Source organism: Plodia interpunctella, chromosome 22 (assembly GCF_027563975.2).
Source record: "Plodia interpunctella isolate USDA-ARS_2022_Savannah chromosome 22, ilPloInte3.2, whole genome shotgun sequence".
Taxonomy (NCBI): Eukaryota; Metazoa; Arthropoda; class Insecta; order Lepidoptera; family Pyralidae; genus Plodia; species Plodia interpunctella.
Window position 1 is genome coordinate 886237 of NC_071315.1, and position 14558 is coordinate 900794.

The window sequence follows — 14558 nt, forward strand, 5'->3', positions numbered from 1 at the left end:
CATAATTTTTTAATCATAACAGTTTTGATCATAACAGAATTTCAAATTATTTTTTTATCACCAGCCGTGTATTGGAACGCTCACATGATTCTCTCGCTCGCTTTTGTGTTGCCCACAAGTAAAGTAATAAATCCTATCAATTCTATTAATAAAATTATTAAAATTATTACTGTTATGTTAATCACAATTATGCAGAGAATGGATCCAATTTTTTGGCATGTTCTACGATAGGTAGTATACACGGATTTATTGTTTCTGTGTGTCTGCAAGTTTATGACTTCACTGACCTTGCGTATATCCGATCTAAAGTGTCAATATATTTTCCATACAAAAATACCGACTTTGTTGCCATAAAAAAACAATAAGTAGTTACATTATTTGTTGAGTACACTGTGCGAAGGTTTGTTAGCATACGTTGAGAAAATATAATTAGCTATGTTTTTTTTTTTGTATACCGCTCTTCATATTTATATAGTGTGATTCCGTCCTAAAATAGAATCCATATCCTCCCGTGGATGTCTTAAGAGGAGACTAAGGGACACATAACCCAGGCAGCTGATAGGAAACAATAACATTTCTATTATTAACCACACCGTCAAACGTTGTTGTTAATAAATATCACGTAGTCTTATTATATATACTAGCTTCGCCTCGGGGCTTCGCTCCCGTGGGAATTTCAGGATAAAAAGTGCCCTATGTGTTATTCCAGGTTATTTTCTACCCATGTACCAAATTTCATAATAACCAGTCCAGATAATGCGTGAACGGGTAAAAAATAAACTTATTTCGCATAATATTAGTTAGGATACAGCGGCCATTTGTAAAATCACAGCCTGGCTTCGCGGCGCCACCGCACCGAATACAACCTAGAACACGTGAAGACACACGTGATATTAATATATTTCATCTATAATTGCCATGGATCAACAAAAAGAAAAAAAAAAGCCTAATTTAAGCGACTGTGTCTGACAAAATAAATGAAGTGTTTTACGATAATATGTTGTTTACACAAATTTTGTTATGCAATATCTTAGATTTTGGGGTAAAAACTTTATCTGTAGCATGTATAGTTTTTGAGATACAGGAGGGCCCTCAGACGACACTATGAGCACTGAGGGCCTTTCGTAAAACATCGTAACTTTTGGCTTTCACAAAATCTAATTCCAACTTTCACGATTCTATTGGAATGTTCACTAAATCGCAAGCATAATTTCATAGAATTTTAAGAAGTGGGCCCTCAGACCACACGCACATAATGATTGATCGATTGGTGCTTTGTTTTTAAAAAAATATAAAGATTTAAAACTCCAAAAGATTATTTAGCACGATGATGTTCTCATAATATATATATATATATTTGTTGATTTTTCTAAATTTTATAGTTATTTATTTCATATTCGAGTGTTCATTATCATTAAAAATTAAATTAATGTAAATTAAATTTGAATATAATAGTTAAGTATGTAGATATGATAAAAATTGCCACATTATATATATATTATCATAAACGATAAAAATATCGTTAAATAAATAAAATAGCACTTATCAAGCAGTGCATTGATTGTAAATCTGACAGATTAGAACTAAGTATTGACCCTTTAATAGCTTTAGGTATTTCAAAGGTAGATTTAGATAAGTATCTAACTATCAATAGTCAATATATAGTAAATAATTAAGCAATATTTTCAGATACTGTTATCTTCTTCTTCTTCACGTGTCGATGGAAAATCAAAGCTCTATTGGGTACTAAATATATTGTTGCCAGTACCGAGCCACTTTGAATGCTTCATAGGAATCTGCCATTGAGTCATCCCGAGTACAGATGTTTGGACACTCGGGACAGGCGAGGAGATGAGCCATCGATTGCGTGGAGAAGCCACAATCGCACATTGTTCTGAGACTGGTCATGCATATCCCACCCAGCCGGATTGTCTTTGCAGATGGTGTTATAAAACAAACGCAGATTTTAGACATATTCCATCAATAAGCCATTTATACCGCTTAGAGATGCCTTCGAGTTTAGCGAATCTTGTGTCTGTCTACCTCGTAAGGAATAAAGACGTGTCATTATAGTTACGTGTAATATTTTTACAAGTCTACTCCCAGGAGTAGGTATGTTCTTGTTTTGATTATGTCATGTAAATGTTTCGAACTCGGTTCTTCGTGAAATTCCGATTTTTATTTCGCGTATCGCTTTTGTATAAATTTCTTAATAATACAAAAAAAAAGTTTTTCTTATGAGACTTCATTACAATATTGTAAAAATTTGTTACGTAACTAACTACGTACATTGTGTTGTGTTGTAGCTAAGTTAGTATAAATTATGACGGTAGTAAGAAAACGTAGGAACGTCAACTGCGCATATACATATTTCAATAGTAGAACTAAGCTAAGTAATAAACGACACGTTTAACAAACCTTTTGTTATCAGCCATTATCTGCAGATTAAACATTGAACAAAACACCATGATAATTTTGTACTCCGTGAAACACATTAAAAAACAAACCACCATATAAAAAAAAAACAAACGTCGCACAACATTGAAACTGAAAAACGACTGGCAGTAAAGAAGAAAAAAGTGTTCGGAATTCAAAAATTGACAGCTGAAAGTCGTGCGCGTTTTGGCGCGAAAACGCGTAACCTATACACGTCAAATGCACAGCACGCCTGGCGCGCAACTGATTTTCCTGCCATTGGGTTCTGTCACCGCTATTTAGATTTAAAGTTATACAAGTTTCCACGCACTTTTCGTACATCACGCTGTACGTTACTGCTTCATCATATTAAAAAAACTGCGAAACTTTAACACAACCAGCAATGGATAAAAATGTCATAAATAAAATGGTGCTTTTAAATTGATTGACGAATCAATCACCTGTCATAAAGTCATTTTGTTAAATTACATGATTAGTTTTGCCGAATGTTAATTAATTTACTTTGCCTGTCTCACTTGAAGGTTATTCGTAATTATTGGATGTTATTATTGCACCTTCGCCGTTGTTAGTCACAGATAATAGCGTTCTATGCTTTTATGAACCAAGATATTCATGTCATCAGGTCATTTTATATGACAATGGGTAGGTTACTTATCTATAAATATAAGATTACCAGCAGCGCCCCGGGGCTTCGCTCCCGTGAGAATTTCGGGATAAAAAGTACCCTCTGTGTTAACCCAGGTTACATCCTGTCCGTGTACCATATTTCATAACAATCCGTCCGGTAGATTTTGCGTGAAAAAGTTACTAACATACACACATACATCCTCATAACCTTTCGCATTTATAATGTCAGTAGGATTTAAGAAAAGTTGAAATCAAACAGCCACTACAGTCATCTGGATTTATTATCATCGTTATGGAATGGAATGTCTCAATTTTTTAAAACGAATTATTATAATCATACGTATAGTATGTGATGAAAAATATGTTAAGTATGATAAATTTAATATCGCACTAAGCATTTGTTAAAAATTCGACAAGATATGGTATATTTTTGATATGACTATTTTGCTTAAAACGGCTCTTGGCAGTATACAATTTAAAAAAAAGAAAGTAGATTTTTGTCTCTGCCAGGAATCGTTTTTTTTCGTCTCCAAAATTTTTTCGAAAATTTGTGCGTAGGATCTAGCGTATATTATCTTTATAATAATCTACTATATTTCCTTAACTGTAATTTAGTGTATAAGTAATTAGTTTCACTTATGATTTATAATCATGAAAAGGAATTATTATAATAACCCCAAAAAAATATACTCAGAAAATTAAGATTTTCAATTTTACATGGTTGGAAATATATTTTATGATTTAAAGTGAAGAAAACAAAAAAAAACATATTTTCAAGTGAAAAAATATTTTACAAAACATTTTATACTTAAAAATACACGCAAACGCAAATATAAAAAATAAGTATAATTTTGTATGACATAATATTTGGTATATTTATTACTAAACTTTGGCAAAGCGATTCTATATACAATTTTAATACATTAACTAGACATTTTAATATAAAAAATGGTAAACTAATAAAAAAATGGTAAAATTGTCTACTAATAATTGAAAAATTTAAATAAGTATAACAGTCTTCAAACAAAATTATCTAATAAACTAATCTATGAATTATCTAAATATATTAATAACAGTATCATAAAAAGAACCTTACGCTTCAAATCCTTTTTATAGGACTTTAAATATGTTTGTTTGTAACAAATTTAAACGTAGAAAACAAGTACAAACATTAAAATTAATACAAGAAAGATACATTGTACAGCGGCGGACTTATCCCACGTAGGGATCTCTTACAGTCAACCGGCGATAGGTGGAGAGGACGTGTATACAGAAGCATAATATTCATATGAATGTTTACAACTTAAGTACCTTTATTATATCAAATAGTAAAAAAAACCGAAATGAGGGCTTTTAAACCGGATAAAAAAGCATCGCACATTAATTTGGCTGTATTAAAAATGTAAATTAGGTACCTATTAATTCAGTATTTTGTTACATAACCAAAATTATCGGGATCATAAAATATTATACAACAATGCAAGCATGTAGGTATTATAGAATATTTTTTTATCAAAATCCAATTTGGCAATTTTTATCATATCTCCATACTTAACTATTATATTCAAATTTAATTTACATTAATTTAATTTTTAATGATAATGAACACTCGAATATGAAATAAATAACTATAAAATTTAGAAAAATCAACGCAGGGATATTGGTCAATATATGACTCACTACATAACATAATTAAAGAATGACTTAATTTTATTTTAATGTGTATCTACAAAGTAAAAGTTGTTTTTACGCAAAGGACATTTTAGACTTTTGGTACACAGGATATTTTTTTATTCACTCCACAGATTTTCTCCATATTATGCTCAGCAATAAAAGGATATAAAACAAATTCCTAAAAAAAATAAACATTGAAAGAAGATCGTATGTTGTACCTTTTTATACTAAATCCAGACAGATGATCAGCCAAATTCTATGGGACCAAAATAATTTTGTTGTTTTCTGAGATAGATCAGTTTCATCAGCCAAATCTACTCACATTTGTGCGGTGTAAGATGGCTCTAGAACAATTTTGAGTAATTTTACTAATTTCACTAAATCTTAAGACACAAAATCATGAAAAGAAAAAAACAAACGGTTTGGTTATTTGGCTGAGGGTAAACTATACAAATATTAGTTTCTTGTCAAAGATGGATTCAAGCCATCAATGTCACAATAACGAAAAACAAAAAACAATTTTATAAAGAGTAATTATCTTATTGTTTCTCTCCTCAATAACCTATTAACTCTAGTGATCCTGTTTTTATAATTTTCAATCGGTATCCTACGGAATAGCTTCGAAGCTGCTATCCTTGTCATGGCGGCTTGGTAACTCTCTGGCGACAAGATGGCGGGCGTTTCGCGCGTTTTCAAGAAGTCTGTCGGCAAAATGGCGGCGTCCGACAACATGGCGTCGATGTCTCCGTTCAGCATTGCAATAGAGTCGGCTGAGGTGAAGTTGTTGATTGGAGTGCATAGTGGAATCGCGTTCGACCATTTTCTGTTTCTGTAACAGAAGTATATTTACTCAATGAACATGGGGAGTAAGTAAAAGAACATTTAGTAAAGGCAAAAAGAGAAGAAAGCCAAAGGTCGAAGGACGTGACTCGAATTAGAACTGTATTTCTCTCTCTCTCTCTCTCATCTCCGTATGTTCCGGCTGAGTTCGTGGCAATAGGGACGAATCACACAGATTGAGTTAGCCCCAAAGTAAGACTTGTGTTATGGGAAAACTTAACGATATTATATTTTATAGATTATATATATAAACATCCAAGACCCAGGTCAATTTGCAAAAGATAATTATACATCTTGACCAGACCGGGGTCGAACCCGGGGCCTTCAGTGTAGCAGTCCGGCATTATGAGCATTAGGCTACAGAGGTTGTCATTATATGTGACTGATATGTTTTTACTGCAAAGGCAAATAGGTTCTTCAAACACTCACTTCAAACATCTCAGCATTGGAGCGCCCTTTAGCCTATACCCAGGTTCGCAGGTGAATGTGACCGTCTCCCCGATCTTATAGTAGAACTTGACGGACGACATCCGACCTGATATCGTTGTTCCCGGGTACGTGCATGCTTGGGCACCTGTAGGAATAAATAAAAATTTAGCTACACCAGACATTATATGTCGACGACCTAGCTAAACGCTGTTAAACAGTCTGCAATGCAATCAGGGTTGTCACATTATGAAAGACGTGATATTGTGTCTGTTAATCTGTGTTAATTAATTATATTCCAAGCCCTTGATTTAGCGTCGGGGTTGACACGGTCAGCATAAAAAATAAAGAAGACTGCTATCATTTTACGGCTGGCGTTACCTGACGCGGTCCCTCTCTTTGCCTCCAAGGTTATACGTCCCTTAGCCACCTCGCACCACATCAACGGATGGATATTCTAGGGTGGAACCACACGCGAAAAATATGAGTATACAAGAGTATCTACTTACAAGTGGGAGGCTTATCACTCCATCTACCGCTGTCTTGGCACACCAGTATTGGTCTTCCATGCAGCGTATGCTCAGGGTTGCAGTGGAACTGCAGCACGTCACCAGCTCTGTACGGGGCTCGGCCTAGCACGTAGCCCGATTGTGGTGGGGGCAACGCTGGACAGGACACCTCTGGAGAGAAGAAAATATTTTATGGCATATCCGGCCACAAGCACAACGCCCTTGACGCAAATCACAACAACCGTCATAGATGGTTTGCAATTCTATCATTTATCGAGTATGCAAGCTCAGACAGAAACATTGTTCATCGAAAGCACGTTTCGACGAAAAACTTATTTATATCTCGAAATTCATATTCTTAATCACTAATTGTGTCAAGCAGAACTAAATTCACCGATTAGTTTTAATTCAAACTTGTCTAGATTTTGAGAAACGTGATTCATATTCCTGCAGAAGTTACTTGAAACTGGCTGTAATTGCAGTTGTTAAAACTTTACCAATACACAATGTGCCCGCGTGTTTATGGCTCATTCTCATTCATCAAAGGGAAGGCAGGGTCCCAGCAATGATGACGATAAATGGTTAAATGATGAATATCGGTAGTACTTAGTTTGGCAGATTACCTCTGCAGACCGAGAAGGGCTTGGCCCAGTCGGCGGCGGACAGACAGACACCCCCTGTGATGCTGCTCAAACCGTTGGTCCCGGATGTAATCAATAGAATTTTTAAGTTCGTGGGGCAACAAAATCGGTTAAGTCATTTTTGAAATACCTAATCAAAATTTTGTAGGAGCTTATTTTATAAACAATATTGTGTTCGTGATGTCTAAGTTCGTGGCGTAAAGGGGTGAATTTCACGAGCATTCGATTGCGGCGTGTAGCGTTTCATCAGTGTTCGACAAATTTTTGAAAAAAGAATCTTTAAAAAAGTTAAACATCCATAAAATTAACATTATAGCAGTACTTTACTTATTTATAAAATAGGGTAATTAAATTGATATTTTTATTGTTGTCTGTGGTAAAATTTAATAAACACTAATGACAGCGCGGAGTTCATCGAAACACTCGTGAAATTCACCCTACGGTACCTCTGCAGACGGGGAAGGGCTTGGCCCAGTCGGCGGCGGGCAGACAGACGGTGTGCGCGGCGCCGCGCAGCGCCCAGCCCGCCGCGCACGAGAACGCGGCGCGCCCGCCCACGCCGCGCGACACCACCGCCACGCGCGGCCGTCGCTCGCCCTCGCTCAGCGGCGTGTCGTGGATCACTTCGCCGCATTCTACGCCTGTACATGTATGTATGTATGTAATGCCGCGCTGGCATTACGATCACACATTTATCTATACTATTATTATAAAGAGGTAAGCGTTTGTGACTTTGTATGCTTGAGGCGGATAACCTCTGAAACTACCGAACCGATTTCAAAAATTCTTTAACCATTAGAAAGGTACATTATCCAAGATTATTATAGTCTATATATTTTATCTCAAAATTCCCACGGGAGCGAAGCGCCGGGCAACATATAGTCGTGTTATAAAAGTCTAGAAGTCCGTCCCTGCTTCGCTCGGGTAAAACCATTAAAAAATTAGTATAAATTATTATTAACCCATGTTATTCTTGAAGATTCCGTCTGTCTCTGTGCCAAATTTCAACAAAATCGGTCTAGTAGTTTTTGAATTTATTCATTACAAAACAAAAATAAAACAAAAATGCAAATCTTTTCTCTTTATAATAAAAGTATCGATAAAGGAAATATGGATAGAATGGACAAATACAATAAAACATGCGCTGCCTTGCGATTCTGTTCGAATTACAGCTTGCTCTTACTTGGCAATTACTCCCACTTCTCCTGACCTGACACGTAAATTCATGAGAGGGAAATCTTGGACTATCACTACGGCTCCACTCCACAATAACTACTTATAAACAAATGCTATCCAAATATCTTACTTTCACACACAGGTAAAGGTGCGCTCCAGTTGCCAGAAGCCCTGCAGACAAGGGCGTGAGCTCCCAACAGAGCGTTGCCGTTGGCACAGTGGAACCTGATCTCTGTGCCCAGACGGGTGTTCATTTCGCTTGGCACCAGGCCTCGACGGATGGGAAGAGGGGGGCAGTGGACATCTGAGAAAAATGCATAAGCAAAGGTTATTATTTGTTTGCTTTTCTGTTGGGAGAGAATGCTTTTAGTATTAAGTACGCCATTTGTTTATAAGAATATATTATTTATCAGGACTTAAATCAGGCCCAAGATCATATTACTTAGATAAATAATTATAAATAAATAAATAAATAAAAATATACGAACAAATCACACAGATTGAGCTAGCCCCAAAGTAAGTTCGAGACTTGTGTTGTGAGATACTAACTCAACGATACTATATAACATATACTATAGATAAACATTCAAGACTCAGGTCAATCTGAAAAAGATCATTTTCCATCGTGACCAGAATCCCCAGATCAGTGATCCCCGGGATCGAATCCGGGACCTCAAGTATACAGTCCGGCATGATGACCATTAGGCCACCAAAATGAAATTAAAATGAATTAGCAATGGGTAATTAATACTAAACTAACTAATGAACATGCAGACACTAATGTCAACTGTTAGACATTGCTTGGTAATAGGCAACATAGAAATTATAGTAAGAGAAAAGATATAAAACAATTCTATTCAAAACCCGTCCCATAATAGAAATTGTGTCATAATTTTCCATGAGGTCATTAATAAGATCACGTCGCAGCAAAGTCCATCAGGTCTTAAAGCACAAGATTGTATTACTTGGATAGCCACGACCTTCAGCCATGAGGATATGACGATGATGATGAATCGAATATCAGTAGCTTTGCGAATGTTGACTCACCCTCGACAATTATCTCCACCTGATGGCTCTGCCTAGCAGGAGTTTCGCACCTATAAATGCCAGAGTCTTCCTTCACGGCGCTGATGATGCTCAGCCGGTACTCCAGTTGGCTGTCGCGACCAGGATCCGTAGTCCATCCTTCTGGGTATTTTCGGTCCACGCTGATGAGAACATGGTTAATGTAAAAATGGAGACTGGTGTGAAGCGGTGGTGGTGTAATGGTTAAGACGCCTGTGGATCGAAAGGTCTCAGGTTCGTATCCTACTCGTGCCGTATGAGTTTGTATACCAATCTTACTCATATATTGTTGTTTTCATAGACCACCACTTGCTTCCAGTGAATGAAAACATCGTGAGCAAATCTGCACACTGGTGGAGAGTTTAGTTTACTAGTGTGTATGCGACTACCTGCCACTAGATGTAAGGTAAGTAATCGTAAAAGTCATGTCAGATGTATTTAGGCGACTTGAATAAAATCTGACACCAGTGTTAGCAATAACACACTCGATAAGATGATGATGGTGTGTAAAGTGCTCGCATTTAGGAGTGTGTAACTTAGTAAGTTTATGTCAGTATTACAATACTTAACACTTAGATCCTGGAGATAATAAAAACAATTGAACGACAATAGTATTGCTATCCGATCGGGGCGCGCGGAACAAAGCTACATAATTATTTGGGTAGAAAGCCGGTGGTGGTGTATGGTTTCCACCATAGAAAAGGATCACTCAATATCCTCCCGTGAATGGTACACACGAAGCTACTAAGGGACAAACAGCCATGACAAGTGACAGTCAACAATAGCATCCCAATGAGGGTAGATATAACACAGTCAGCTACTGTTTACTTCAGAGTCACAGCCTTGAATTCCGTCTCCGTGGTTTGAGAGAGATTTTACACCAACATAATGAACACTAAAAATGAATATGCGCTTACTCAGGATAGTGGTGGGTTACATTCCACTTCGGGTTCCCGAACCTCCTCATCCAGAGGCACTCCATGTGCAGCATGGTCCCAGGGTACACCAGCAGCTTGCCGTCGTTGGTCTGAGCTATCGGACCCAGGGAGTGACGGAACAGGATCGTGGGGGGTTTCTCCACTGGAACAGAAAAGGTACTTGGCAACTTACATTCATTAGTAGCTTTATCCAATATCTATAAGTTTAATTTCTTCATAGTCGTATTCCTCATGGCTGAGGGTCGTGGTCATTACGTGGAATGAACACACACAACAACTTACTTGGCATTATTAATGGAGTGGTTTGCCATTGCCTTCTCCATTTCACACACAAGTTAATAATGATCAACAAATGTGCAGGTTTTCTCACGATGTTTTCCTTCACCGGAAGCAAGTGGTGGTCGATGAAAACTACTATATATGAGTCAGATTTGTATACAAACTCATATGGCATGAGTAGGATTTGAACCTGGGATCTTTTGATCCACATTCGGGCGTCTTAATCACTACATCATTATAGGTGTAGCCTATTCATCTTAGGCTAGATTTAGAAGCGGTCGCAGATATATAGCATTTATATTTAGTTCGGCTAAACATTATCACTCCGGATATATCTAGAAGCCAGCCGGAACGCAGATGGTCATACCTAGGTGTATCCTGCTTATCTTTGAATAGACCTAGGTTGAGTTGATATCATTCCTGCAAAACCTAGGTGCAGCTCAGCTTGTTACCTGTTGTCCACCACACCACCATGCTGCACATATGCGCACGCATGCTGTCATTGGTCTGAGCCATTGGGCCCAGGTAGTGATGGAATAAGATCGTCAAAATAAGGACAAACATACTTTAAAAAGTATGAACTAATCGACTAACCAGCACAAGTACTTACTAGCATAGTCGTTCTCCTGGTTGAGCCCAAAACAGCTGGGTTTAGATCCGTCCCAGGTCCCGCCTATGCACCTTCTCACTTGAGATCCGGACATTGCATATTTGCCAATGTCGCTGCACCTGAAAATTAACGAAAGTCTGGTTTGTAACAGAACGTGCAGTTCAAGACATCCAAATTTCTTGAAAGCAACACACATACACGTTCGGTGGTGTGGAAAGGTTAGAGAAGAGCCATTACGACTTTAATAATTTAATTTAATTTGAATAGAAAAAGAAGACAACAGTCAAGGCATACCAAAAGAACCAATCACTCTCTCTCTCAATATCTCCTGATCTTGGTTGCAATATCCAGCTGTTGAACAAATATTATGAGGCTCTGATTTCACGATCTTGCCTGACGTCAACCATCTTTGGGAATGCTGTCGTTACCGTAGCTGTGCTTTATAACCCATAGTCGCCTCACACCGTCCTGACATAGTCTTCAACAGGTTATGAAGGTGTCATAAATATGTGAATGGGAAGCACACGCCTCAATGCCAAAAGAAGAACACACAAGACAACACATCTATGAAGCTTAGGATAAGTCAAGTAAATACCTGGAGATGATGACAGATCCTGCAGGAAAATCGACAGTCTCAGTGATCTCCAGGTCGTTGAAGAAGGACACGACGTGTGGCTCCTCGTTTCTGAACGTGCAGCTGTTGTTGTTCAGGAGCTCTTCGTTTTGGGCTTCAATCTCCTCTGTAAACATCATCATTGCACTTCTATGTTAAATAATTGTCATATGTATAAATAACCTAATATTGTGAGACTAGAAGGCCTACCACGAAACATAGCAAGTTACTGACGTCCACATGCTGTCTCTTTTCCCTATATCGTGTACGCGTCGTGTAAAAAAGAGAGAACGTGTGGACGCAATGACGTGTTACGTATTTTATATTTCATGTATGTGACCAATACAATCGCGTTTTCTATACTTCATTGATCGTGACGTTTATTAAAACTCCGCATCCGCGTAATCATAAATTAGTAAATATTAGTAATCACGCACAATAATGCGACAGACAGACTGGGAAAAACTTATTGGAATTATTGGGATCCTACTTAAAAAGAACATACAACATTGCTAATGAAACGTAAAGCTCAATTTGCCCTAACATATCTAAGCATAGCCGATGGTGTAGCTTCAGCTTCTTTTGTATTTAGTTATCATAGAGATATTGAGACATTACATTTTTATTAACTCCAAAACTTACCACAATTGAAACTCTTTCCAACCCAATTGCCCTGTTCACAGATCAGTTTCCACGTGGTCTTCTCCCCCATGATGGAAGCTATACATCTGAAGGTGATCTCGGTGCCGTGAGGGTACCCTTCCATCACCATGGTCCCGTTGACTTCGTCACCGTCGCGGTATATCAGTGTGCCTTGAACCCTGAACATTTGGACAGAATTTTCTAACAAAGCAAAAATATTCATGATGAAAAAGTTATTTTTTAAACTTTAAAAAAGGTTCGTGCCAAGTTCGTTTATTGTTTGTTAAAAAAAAATCTAGAGCTGATCAAATTTTTTACGAACATATTCTGAAAAATGTAGTGTAAGAAGACTTAAACTAAGTAGTGAGTAATTATTATGAAAGTGATACATCTCAGCTCTAAATTGAATCTACTTAATTGAAATTCATTATTATAGAAAATGTTACAGTTTTGATGTTTTATTCATCATCATTTAGATTCATTTCAATATTTAGCATAAACATTTTAATCGAGTGTGACATAACATTAGCATGCACTAACATTTCAGAAAACACATTGAGCAACAGAAACAAAGCTCGGCCAAGACATAAAAAGCCAACCATGGCCATCCAACAGCTTTTTCAACAGACATACACAAAAAAGTTGTATGTGTGTGCCTAAAACTAAGCCCCGCCATCTGAGGATTTGAAACCTAATAAGTAATGAACTTGAAAAAGATCCCTCATTCAACAAAAACATCGAAAAGAAAACAAAATTTCTTGATAGAAATCTTGATGATATTGAAGTATTCTTTTCAGAAGATGAAAATATTAATAATGACAATAATGTCTGTTTGAGATGATGATTTCCTTGATGATCGTGATGAAGAAAATGACAGAGAATTTAAAGAAGCAAAAGTCCGAACCTAGAAGGCTCTCACCAGGGCTTGGCATCCCTGAACGCCAGTGTTCCTTTCAGTCTATCCAGCCAGCAAATAAGAAACGCATATTCTTTGCAAAAACATTATTTTTTGTCATTTACTTGTCATCCTTTCGGGGATGATGCAGGATTTAAACCAGTCCAACTCTCAGTTGAAGTTAACTTCTACAATTCACTTGCAAAATTACACAATTTTATTTTCATTTGTCACATTGCAAAAATACATGATACACTTTAGGAGATTGACAAATGTTATGAGAGTTCAACTTGTTTTTAATACATTGCACATAATTCACCAGACAATAGCAAAGTAAAACTAAAAACAAAGAAAACAACCTGATATGCCAATGCAGCGATATACCACTAAATACCTTACCGATGTCGTAGTAATTAAGATTGGCAAAATTTCATCAAATCAGATCGGCAAAATTTCATCAAATCAGGACAACGGTAAAATTGAAAGTTGTGGCATTATGGCAACTGCATGAGATGTTTGGTAAAATGATAAATGTACATAAAACAAAACACACGAAAGCTACAATGAAAGCGCATCGAAATAACAAACTTTTGAACGTTTCTGGACAATTTTTACTTTACAATACCAATCGATACCGTTTTATTGTCGTATTGTCAACAAGAATTTAGAAGAAAGACTAAATATCTACAAAAAACTTTCGTCAAATTACAAGAATTAATTTAGTTAGTCTAAAATAATGATAGTTAACATTACAAAAATTATTGCTGATCGATTACTTTGGTTTTAGAACCATTATATGGTCATCTCAATTGAAATTTAATTCAGGGAGTATACATTTTTAGTATTGGTGCATTCATCTATATGTATACCTTGCCGGAGGTCCACAATCAGTAATAGTCTTCCCATCTAAATCAGGTTCAAGTTCGGATATGTCTTCTCTTACGATGTCAGATCCACTCTGGAACTCTGACGTGGGTCGTGGTCTAGATAGATTAGCTGGAATAATAACAGAATCAATTTATTTTAATTATAGATATATCTAAAGGGATCGACATTAGTTTTATTTCTTTTAGTACTTATGAAAATATAACAACGATTGATTGAAAATATAGTATCGAATCGAATCGAATCGAATCGAATCGAATCGAATCGAATCGAATCGAATCGAATCGAATCGAATCGAATCG

The 14558-nt window shown here is 36.7% G+C and overlaps 2 protein-coding genes and 1 long non-coding RNA gene across 7 annotated transcripts in view; 1 reads left to right on the plus strand and 2 right to left on the minus strand.

The window, feature by feature from the left end:
* Nucleotides 1-2683, minus strand: part of Rhp (Rhophilin) — a 94151-nt gene extending 91468 nt beyond the window's left edge. For all 3 annotated transcript variants that reach the window (XM_053761953.1, XM_053761952.1, XM_053761951.1), the window contains exon 1: nucleotides 2419-2683. The gene's annotated coding sequence lies outside the window, so the exon portion shown is untranslated. The remainder of the gene's footprint in view (nucleotides 1-2418) is intronic.
* Nucleotides 2684-3332: 649 nt separating this feature from the next.
* Hasp (Hig-anchoring scaffold protein) overlaps nucleotides 3333-14558 on the minus strand; it is an 81626-nt gene continuing 70400 nt past the window's right edge. For both annotated transcript variants that reach the window (XM_053762341.2, XM_053762340.2), the window contains 11 exons: nucleotides 14241-14367; nucleotides 12477-12655; nucleotides 11817-11961; nucleotides 11222-11340; nucleotides 10312-10474; nucleotides 9377-9537; nucleotides 8460-8633; nucleotides 7600-7794; nucleotides 6513-6683; nucleotides 6007-6151; nucleotides 3333-5566 (listed from right to left, as the gene is read on the minus strand). In XM_053762341.2, the coding sequence (XP_053618316.1) occupies nucleotides 5272-5566; nucleotides 6007-6151; nucleotides 6513-6683; nucleotides 7600-7794; nucleotides 8460-8633; nucleotides 9377-9537; nucleotides 10312-10474; nucleotides 11222-11340; nucleotides 11817-11961; nucleotides 12477-12655; nucleotides 14241-14367 (1874 nt within the window). In that variant the 3' untranslated portion in view covers nucleotides 3333-5271. The remainder of the gene's footprint in view (nucleotides 5567-6006; nucleotides 6152-6512; nucleotides 6684-7599; nucleotides 7795-8459; nucleotides 8634-9376; nucleotides 9538-10311; nucleotides 10475-11221; nucleotides 11341-11816; nucleotides 11962-12476; nucleotides 12656-14240; nucleotides 14368-14558) is intronic.
* On the plus strand, nucleotides 7670-14246 carry LOC128679863 (uncharacterized). Of its 2 annotated transcripts, XR_008405785.1 has the most exons (6): nucleotides 7670-7802; nucleotides 8472-8656; nucleotides 9696-9800; nucleotides 10316-10488; nucleotides 12518-12732; nucleotides 13024-14246. It is a non-coding gene; the product is annotated as an uncharacterized LOC128679863 (long non-coding RNA). The 2 variants fall into 2 exon arrangements; XR_008405786.1 differs by lacking the exon at nucleotides 9696-9800.